Source organism: Hippopotamus amphibius, chromosome 15 (assembly GCF_030028045.1).
Source record: "Hippopotamus amphibius kiboko isolate mHipAmp2 chromosome 15, mHipAmp2.hap2, whole genome shotgun sequence".
NCBI lineage: Eukaryota > Metazoa > Chordata > Mammalia > Artiodactyla > Hippopotamidae > Hippopotamus > Hippopotamus amphibius.
This window is the reverse complement of record NC_080200.1, coordinates 8,340,288-8,350,728: the sequence shown is the minus strand read 5'-3', so window position 1 is coordinate 8,350,728 and position 10,441 is coordinate 8,340,288. Positions and strand designations below refer to the sequence as shown.

General features: G+C 50.6%; 1 protein-coding gene across 1 annotated transcript; it reads right to left on the bottom strand.

Moving 5' to 3' along the window:
* Nucleotides 1-4: 4 nt before the first annotated feature.
* ICAM3 (intercellular adhesion molecule 3) lies at nt 5-6,031 on the bottom strand. The gene is made up of 8 exons (XM_057709489.1): nt 5,982-6,031; nt 5,612-5,703; nt 4,716-4,982; nt 1,785-2,093; nt 1,291-1,572; nt 768-1,022; nt 404-652; nt 5-317 (listed from the first exon to the last, which is right to left on the bottom strand). The coding sequence occupies exons 2-8, from the start codon at nt 5,691-5,693 to the stop codon at nt 127-129; spliced, it is 1,635 nt and encodes a 544-aa protein (XP_057565472.1). The 5' UTR covers nt 5,694-5,703; nt 5,982-6,031; the 3' UTR covers nt 5-126.
* Between the last annotated feature and the right edge of the window lie 4,410 nt (nt 6,032-10,441).

Here is a 10,441-nt window from a genome sequence, read left to right as displayed (position 1 = left end):
AGGACGCGCAAGCAGTGGGATGGAATCAAGTCACAGTGTGCGGATTTTAAAGCCTTTATTAGTGCAGAATTCGGGGATACAGCCAAACTCCCGTCGTCTTTGCCCACTATCACGGCACTCTGAGGCTCAGGATAACTCTGCCGCAGGCTCGTCTTGATTTTTACCCTTGAGGGGCAACCAGCTGCTGCTTTTCCTCACATGGTAGGTGTCACGCCGCTTCTTCACACCAAAGACGAACACTGAGGCCGCAGCGAGAATCACCAGGCCCAGCATCGTTAACACCCCCAGGACAATGGTGATGGCGGTGGGGTTCCGACCTGTTCAGAAGAGCGAGGAATAAATATGGGCGTCTAGAATAAATACGCTTGCCCGTCTAGAATAAAAACGCTCCGCCTAGGCTCACCTTGAACGTCCATCAGCACTGTCAGACTGTCTGTGCCCCGTGAGCTGGCCGCTTGGCAATCATAGGTGCCACTATGGTTTAATCTGACAAGGAATGGGATCCCGATGGGCACCGACATATTGGAGCCTTGATGCAGACACCGTAGCTTGGGGTCCGGGTTGCCCCGGGCCTGGCATTGCAGGATATGCTTAACCTTCTCTTTCCACGTCAAGTGCTGGGGACATTTAGCTCGGTCAATCTTGGGGCCGTCTGTGGGACCACCAAATGATCAGATACACCCAACACACTCGAGGCACAGGGGGCAAGGGAGAGACAGGTCTTCCCAAATCAAGGAAGCAAGGGATTAAAAGAGTGATCTACTCACACAAGACACGCAACTGGACGCTCTCGTTACGGTGCAGGATCACCCCTTGCACCTCGAGGGTGGCATTGCAGAAGAAGGTACGCCAGTCGTCCTTCTCTGTGGCGTTTAGCTGAAGTTGGGCAGGCTGTCCCGGTCCCACGGCTGGAACTCCGTCCAGCGTGACCTGGACTCGGGGACCGGCCGCGCAAGCCACAGTCACTGTGATCCCCTCCGTGGCGTTAGGCTCGCTCAGGGTCAGGTTGGGCCCCTGGAAGCCTAAAGGAGGAGCATTGCCCAGGAGTTTGCTGACCACACACCTCCCTTGGGTCCAGCCCCGCCGCCACCCGCCTCCTTCCCCTCGGGGTATCCTGGCTACGCCTTCATCTACGCTGCAGCCCCCGCCCAGTTTTGGGCGCTCAGGCTCTCCTTCTCGGGTTACTTAGGCCTCCCCTCTCTCCGGTTTAGTCCCGAAAGTCACGCCCCGTCGGGCTATGGGGGCCCCGCCCCTCGCCTCCTGCTCTATTTTGGCTCAGCCCCCTCTTACTATAGGCGGTCACGTTCTCCCGGGTCTCGCGGGTCTCGCCCCCCAAAGTTACGTTGCAGACAATCTCCTGGGCGCCCTCCTGCTCTGCTTTCGCTGTGGCTGTGGCCGTGAGTGTGTCACCGTGCCTCACGACTGTGGCATTCAGTATTTGGTCCCCCAGCGCCAGTTGGACCTGGGCCTCCGATGCTGGGAACAGTCCATCCACGGTGCAGTGGACGGGCCACGGCGTTTCCACCTCCGAGAACCGGGGAACAACGAGGCGCGGGGGGGTCATGGGCAGGGCTTGAAAGAAGGGTGGGAGTGAGCGGGAGGAGGTGTCACAACCATGGAGGCCCTTTTTCCCATGACACTCATCCCCCAAACCTGGGTCTTTCTTTCCAAGGATACCTTGTGGCCTGAGTCACCCCCTTCCGGGGAAACACACTCACAGCCTTCTCCAAAGGTCCCGTGGCTGCGAATCTCCCACCTGAGGTTACCCTGCCCAATTCCCTCACCAAATGTTCGGAGCTTCCTGGGGGCCGAGCTGTTGTGGAACAGTCCCAGCCCTTGGGACCGCAGGTCCAGTTCCGTGCGGCAAGAGAAATTGGCGCCATGGTTGTCTCTGCTCGCCAGCACCGTGACCGTGACCTCGGCAGGCTCCCCCTTTCCCACTGGTTGCTGGTCCAGCTTCTCCTCCCCGCGGAGCAGCACCACGGTGAGGCGGTCCCGGGGCGCCCCACCAGCCACCTGGCAGCGCAGGTTGAGGTTCCTGCCCACGGGCTGCCAGGGAGGCAGGGGGGCGAGCTCCACTCGCTCCGGGAATCCTGAGTGGGGGGTGTGAAGGGGAGAGTGGAACTTATCAGCCAGCCAGACAACCCCCACCCTAGGGAGTGGAGAGAAGCCCAGGGTGGCCCAGTGCAGAACTGTGAACTTCGAGTTAATAAACCTGCAGGGCTTAGAAATGTGCTAGTACAAGTGTTTGCTATTATCATTAGCAAATGATTATTATTTCCTGTTTTGTCAGACACCTTGCCAGGCACTGAAATAAAAATCAGATTTTCTGTTCCCAAGGACCTCACAGTTAAGGAGGGGGAAAAAAGGAAGGAAGGGGACTAAAGTTTATGGCCACTTATGCTGTTAATAGTAATCATAAAATTTCCTGTTTATTTTGAGTTTTCCTTGACTTTCCAGATGTCATCCACCTTCATTCACACAGCAACCAAGTGAAATCTCTTCTATTATTCTTCCCTTTTATGGATAGAGAAACTGAGACCCAGAGAGGCGAGGGTGAGGTGATCTGCCCAAGGGACACACAGCCAGGAAGGGGCAGAGCCAGTGTTAGACAGTGGGTTTCCCAAACTCCAGACCTGTGTGTCCACCTGCCTCCTTGATATCAGGTCTAGGAACTCCCCTGACCCTTCCTCCCAGCTTCTGGCATGGACTCTGATCTTGGCCTTTCCCACAGCTTGGTCCAGCCCTCCCCAATCAGTCCCAGGTGCTCAAGGCCTAGGGCAGCCTCTCAGGGTGCCCTGCACAGTCCTGGGGGACTTGACAGCCCTAGGCTGGGTCCTCTCCCAGCTGCAGCTGCAGTCCCCACGCCCCCCGCAGGCACACATACCAAACCCTGGGCATCTCTCAAGCCTGGATCTCAAGCTGTCACACACAGGCCTACAGACTGGCTGCTATGGAAAATATTTAACATCTGTTTATAAAGTTTAGGCTATTTAACAAGGAGGCCCCCACCTTAACTTCCCGTTAAGGGACAGTGGTATGCTGGCCAGTGCTGATTATGCTTGAGCTCTCTGGGGTGGGATGGGGGAGCCCGGACATGGAGCATTTGCCAATTTCTGTGGTATAAATACTCCCACTTTGGCTGATTTCAAGCTACTCCATGTGACACAGAGTTGGGAAGAGATGAGCATGGTGGGCTCTCATGAGCCATGACCAACAGCCTCTTGCACAGCACTGGACAGAAGCATCGCATGGTCACATGGTGGTAGGGACACCGAGATACACACACAGGCAAACAGTTATACACGTGCAGATGTATATGTTACACAGAAATAACGAAGCCATATACAGACACGTACTGACACATCCACACAGGCTCACACACAGAGATACACGCACAGGCACATATACCGACATAACAGACATATACAGACATTCACACACAGTGATATGCACAAATCCAGAGACGCACACAGGCACACACAGACAGACACACAAGTACACTCACACATTCTCAGAGATACAGAAGCTTACAGACACACACATGTACACAAACACGAATACAGACACTGGTGCACACTGGAGGAGCATACACACAGTTACACACATACATTACAGTTTTCTATGGCTTCACAAAATGGTAGGCACCATGATTGATGTACTCTGCTATTTTCTAGTCTATTGTATTCCTTTTTTTTTTGGCTGCGCTGCATGGCTTGTGGGATCTTAATTCCCCAACCAGGAATTGAACCCAGGCCCTCAGCAGAGAAAGTGCAGAGTCCTAACCACTGGACCACTGGGGAATTCCCTGTATTCTTTAAAAACATTTTTTATTTGATTAATTAATTTATTTTTGGCTTCAAGTAGGATCTTAGTTTCCCCACCAGGGATCGAACTCATGACCCCTATAGTGGCAATGTGGAGTCTCAACCACTGGACTGCCAGGGAAGTCCCCCTGTATTTTTTTAAATGCAGAGAAACTGGAAGGACCCATAAGAAACAGGTAACAGGGGGACATAGGATCTGGAGAGGAAGACTTCACCTGTTAGGAACAGGGTCTTGGGAGCTGGACTCTGGGCTTCTCTGCTCAGGGGTGGTGGATGCTGGCAAGGGACTTTACCCCACTGAGCCTCAGTTTCCTTATCTGTGAAATGTGGCTCATGAGTGCACCTCCCCACCCCAGGGCTTTTGAATGAGCAGCTACATGTCAGCACTTAAAACAGCAGCCACTCACAGCCAACACGAGGTAAATGTGGTTTTTGGTTTTTTGGTATTTTTCTTTGGCTGCGCAGTATGCAAGATCTTAGTTCCCTGACCAGGGATGGAACCCATGCCCCCTGCAGTGGAAGCGCGGAGTCCTAACCACTGGACTACCAGGGAGGCCCTGAGAAAATCATTTTTAAAATACTTTTTGGGGCCCAAATAAATTAATTTCGCAGCTGCTGCCCTGGCATGTGGTTGAGATACATCTCTCTGTCTCTGTCTCTGTTTCTGTCTCTCTCCCTCTCTCCCTCTCTCTCTCTCCCTCTCACTCTCTCTCTCTCTCTCACACACACACACACACACACACACACCCAGGTCCGAGCTCTGGTTCAGGGGCCTGGTCCATTCTTGCAAACTCTGGGGCCCCACCCCAACCCTGCTGCCCTGTGCCATTGGTCATCTACTCCCACCACTGCCCGAGGCCAGTTCCACCTCCAGGGACAGCCACTCACGGTACACTGTAATGTTAGAGACGCCTGTCATCTGGGAGCCATTGCAGAAGCCAGAGCAGAGGAGCTCGGTGTCATTAGTCACATTGCTGAGACGGAATGCTGCCCAGCCCGGGCCACTGCCTGCTGACTGCTTGAGTAGGGGCGTCTCCAGGAAGATGAGTTCAGCGCTGGGGCAATCTATACTGCAATTTACCAAAAGGGACTCTCCAGCACGCACAACTGGGTTCTGGGGCTCGACTCGCAGCTGTAACTCCTGCCCCTGGGTACCTGCGGGAACAGAGGGAAGCGCTGCTAGGAGTTCCAGTGTCTCCCAACCCACTCATCTGCAGGCCCCAGCATTCAACACCTCCTCTTGCCCAGAGATGATGGTCCCCGCCTTCGTGGTGCTTCAGTTTAGTGGGGAAGCCAGATGATGGATCAGAAACCAAGGAGAGCTGGGAAGGAGGCCAGGGGAAGCCCTGATCAAGCCTTTAGGAGGAAGTGAGTCAGGGAAGACTCCCTGGAAGAGGGGACCACTAAGGTCCGTGTTAAAGGATCAAGGAGGAGTTAGCCAAGTGAAAGGGAAGAGTGACCCTGGCAGACTGAAGAGCATACGCGGAGGCTGAGGGTTCAGATGGAGCAGGGAGGGAATGCATGCGTGTGTGTGTCTCTGTGTGTGTGTATGTGTGTGTGTGTATTTTGTGTGGGGGTGGGGAACAAGTCAAATGCAGGGACCGGGCCTCTGGGAGCTCTGACGGCTGAGTTAAGAAGCCAGCACTTTCTCCCGAGGACACTGGCAGATTTGAGTTTGAGAGGTGTTGCCACAGCCCAGGGAAGCAGGGTGTGAGGCGCTCGTTCTCCTTTCCCTCTGCCACCAATCCCCCAACTCCAGCCCTCCCCAGCTTGCCGGGCCTCACCTGGGGACAGCAGAGAGCAGACTGGAAGCAGAGAGATGAACGAAATCCAGCAGGCCTTGGACAGCAGCCCCCAGGGTATCATGCTGGCCAGCCTGCAGGAAGAAGTTGCCTTAATGAGGCGCTGGGCACCGGAGAGCAGGCGGGTCACCCAGAGGAAGGAAGCACAGCCACCGCAGTTAAAAATTGCAGAAGTCCAGGGGCCACACCTTGCCCAGGCCTAGGGAGGGGCAGGGGGATATTTCGTGACCCCGGGGTCCAGTGTGGGGGGCCCAGTGAGGTGGAGGGTGCTCGTGAGTCTCCGAGGAGTCTCAGACAGAGCAGATCTCAGTTACACCACCCCCTGCCCCGGCTGGCCCCCAGATAAACCCACAGGAAGTGCTAACGCAGTCTTCTTCCTTCGTTCTCAGCACTGGAAAGCCTGGAGGGGGGCGGGTGGAGGTGGTGAGACACCTCCTTCCTGTTGAACTTAGATGAAAGTCGGGGGGTTCTGTTCCCAGAGAGGAAGTAAGCACACACTTTCCTGAAAGGATAAGGTGGGATTTCAAGGCAACAATGGGCGGACTTCTAGGCAGGGCTTCAAGGAATTAGCATGAGATCTCAGCATTCCTGTGAGGCAAATAAGAGATTTGGGGGGTGATAATGAGGGACTCCTAAGATGAGTGAAGCCTTGAAAATGAACAGAGGCCAATTTTACTGGGGACTTGTGCCAGGCTCTGTGTTGGCTGCCTGGGCGGCTCCTATAGGGCCCCTTATCTTTGAAGATCTTGCAGGTTTGCCCCATTCCTTGCATGCAGTGCTGAGGTGGGGTGTTTGGGGGACAGCTAAATCCTGAGCCACCATCTCCCAAGGGTGCTATTTGTAATGGGCTCTTACCCCCTCCCCCTCCCCCCTTGCCCTCCTCCTCCAGGTAGCTGGTCTCTTCATCCCAAGAGCAGGGACTGGGGGGTTCAGGTGGAGGCTCCCACCTCCATCAGCTCCATCTCTCAGGCCTCTGACCTACCTCCTGTACCTCTGATCTGAGCTCCAGAGAGGGACCTTGTTGAGGACCCTGACGGGACTCAGCATTCATCCACTCTCCCCATCCCCAAGGCCACGCCCCCTCATCTCTCACCTGGGGTATCTTCCCCAGTCAGGTGTCTCCTTGCTTGCCCCGCCTCCCCAAAAATCCATTTCTTGCATGGTGCCGAGAGAGCAACTAAAAAACCCAAATCAAAAGTATTTGTAAATAATATATCTGATAAGGGATTAATATCCATATTATAAACAATTCCTACAACTCAACAACAAGAAGCCCAATTCAAAAATGGGCAAAGGACTCGAGTAGACATTTTCCCTAAGAAGCTGTACAAATGGCCAGTAAACATCACGAGCCATTAAGGAAATGCAAATCGACACCACAACAAGATAGCGCTTCACACCTATTAGGATGGCTACTATCAAAAACACAATACAGAAAATAGCCAGTGCTGGCAAGGATGTGGAGAAACTGGAACCCTCACATTCTGCTGGCAGGAATAAAAAATGGTGCAAACACCGTGGAAAAGAGTTTAGTGGTTCCTCAAAAAGTTAAACATAGAATTGAATGATTCAGCAGTTCTGCTCCTAGGTATTTACCCAAAAGAACTGAAAGCAAGGATTCAGATACTTGCACACCAATGTTCATAGCAGCATTATTCACACTTGCCCCAAGGTGGAAGCAATCGAAATTCTGTCCATCGACAGAAGAGTGGATGAACAAAATATGGTGTATACACACAGTGGAATACAATGCAGCCTCAAAAAGCAGTGAAATTCTGACACGTGCTACGTGGATGAACCTTGGAAACGTTATGTTAAGTGAAACACGCCAGACATGAAAGACCAAACATTCCACTTATATCAAGTCCCTAGAATAGCAAATTCATAGAGAAAGTAGAAGGATGGGTACCAGGGGCTAGGAGGATGAGGAAATGCGAAGCTAGTATTTAATGGGGACAGTTTCTTTTTTGGGAAGATGAAAAAGTTCTGCGAGTAGATCGTGATGTTGATTATAAAACATTGTGAGTGTATTTAATGCCACTGAATCGTACACTTACACCATTTAAGAATGGTTTAAATGGTAACATTTATATTACGTATATTTCACCATAGGAAAATAGAGTGACATCCACATATTTGGATTTGTATCCAAAATGCAAGATGGATTGATGGATGGGCAGAGGAATGGATAGGTAGATGGACAGGTACTATGACAAAGTAAATTTAGCACCATGTTAATTGTGGAACCTATGGGCAGTCACTATACTTTTCTTCCAACTTTTCTGAATGCTTGTAATTGTTCAGAAAAAAATGTTGGAAAAGAAAAACTGCCTCTTGGGGACTTTCCTGGTGGCACAGTCATTAAGAAGGCGCCTGCCAATGCAGGGGACACTGGTTTGATCCCTGGTCCAGGAAGATCCAACATGCCACGGGGTAACTAAGCCTGTGCACTACAACTACTGAGCCTGTGCTCTAGAGCTTGCGAGCCACAACTACTGAGCCTGTGCACCTAGAGCCCATGTTCTGCAACAAGAGAAGCCACCTCAATGAGAAGCCCACACACTGCAAAGAAGAGTAGCCCTTGGTCTCTGCAACTACAGAAAGTCCATGCACGGCAATGAAGACCCAAGCAGCCAATAAAAATAAATGAATTCATTAATTAATTTTAAAGATTGAAAAGAAAAAAGAAAAACTGCCACTTGGGGACTTCCTTGGTGGCATAGTGGTCAAGAATCCACCTGCCAATGCAGGGGACACGGGTCCAATCCCTGGTCCAGGAAGACTCACATGCCTTGGAGCAACTAAGCCCGCGTGCCACAACTACTGAGCCTGCATGCCACAATTACTGAAGTCCGCGAGCCTAGAGCCAGTGCTCTGCAACAAGAGAAGCCACTGCACTGAGAAGCCCGCGCAGCAAAACGAAGAGTAGCCCCCACTGGCCTCAACTAGAGAAAGCCCATGCGCAGCAACAAAGACCCAATACAGCCAAAAAATAAAAAAAATAGTAATAATAATTTAAAAAGAAAGAAAAACTGCCTGTTGGTGGATCTGGGTGGCGGCTTGTGTCACAAAGGGAGGGACAAGCAGACCCTGAGTGCCTCCTGCAGAGAGGACACACTGCCCTCTATGAGAGAGACTTGCCCCAAACTGGACAGGGAATCCGACCCTCGGTTGGCCACGTTGAGGACAGAGGAATTTGTTAAACTACACCACAAGGAAGACATCAGGCTGGTAAAGTCTACAGGACAAACAGCCTCGTTTCTTCAATAAATGTGTTGCAAGGGGGAGAAAAGAAGAAGAGGAACTCAGAACTTAAAGGAAACTGGCCCCAACCAAAGTCAGTGTGTGCACCTTGTTTAGAGTTTTATTTGAACAAACGGTAAATAAACACCAAATATTGAAGAGACAATTGGGGAAATCTAAACACTCTAAACTATACGACGATAGAGGAATTATTGTTAAACTTTTCATTTGTAGTTATTGCTTGTGGTAATATCTTTCAAGATATCAAAGTTTTCACAGATGACATGCTATGCCTTCTGAGACTTGCTTCTACATGATCAAGTGGCAGGGGTCAAGTTGAAACAAGACAGGCCTGGGGTATTAGAAACCATTGACGCTGGCTGTTGGTTCATTTCATTATTCTCCCTAGTTTTGATTATGCTTTACATTGTCCATAATAAAAGTTTTAAAAAGGTAGTTGCCCGATGCAAACTTTTACACATAGCATGGATAAACCACAAGGTCGTGGGACTTCCCTGGTGGTCCAGTGGTAAAGAACCCGCCTTCCAATGCAGGGGACATGGGTTCGATCTCTGGTGGGGGAACTAAGATCCCACATGCCGCTGGGCAAATAAGCCCTTGCGCCACAACTACTGAGATCACGCGCCTCAACTAGGGAGCCTGGGTGCCTCAAACTACAGAGCCCATGTGCCCTGGAGCCCTAACGCCACAACTAGAGAAAGAAAATCCCCACACTACAACTAGACAGAAGCCCTAGCGCCACAACAGAGACTGTGTGCTGCAAATAAGATCCAACGCAGCCAAAAAAAAAAAAAAAAAGTAAATAAATATTAAACAAAAACAAAAAACCGAGGTCCTGAGATCAGATCAAGATGGCAGAGGAGTAGGATGTAGAGCTCACCTCCTCTGCCAAATACATCAAAAATACATCTACATGTGTGGGACCTCCCTGGGGGTCCAGTGGTTAAGACTCCACTTCCAATGCAGGAGGCACAGGTTCGATCCCTGGTTGGGGAGATAAGATCTCACAAGCTGTGCAGTGCAGCCACAAATAATAAAAATAAAATACACCTACATGTGGAACGATTCTCACAGAACATCTACTGAACACTGGCAGAAGACTTCCAAAAGAGCAAGAAGATCTCCACATAACTGGGTAGGACCAAAAGAAAAAAAGAAAAAGAGAGAGAGAAACAAGGTCCTGCTCTATAGCACAGGAAACTACAACATCCTGTGATAAACCATAATGGAAAATAATTCTAAAGAAAAAGAATGCAAAACAAACAAAAAAAAGTAGCTGCCCAAGAACATGCCAAGATAATTTTGAAAAAAGAATGAGGAGAGACCTGCCCTATCAACTATCGAAATATATTCTAGTGGCAATGATTTTCCAAATACCAGGTTAGATTGTACAGTTATTCCCATTGGGAATTTGTCCTACAGGTACCCTTGAACATGGGTGAAACCATGCGCACACAGGGTTCCTTACTGCAGCAGCAGTATGGGTACAGCCAAGGATTAGAAATGACTACATGAACCCCGCCAAGGAATAAATGCTGATGACATTTG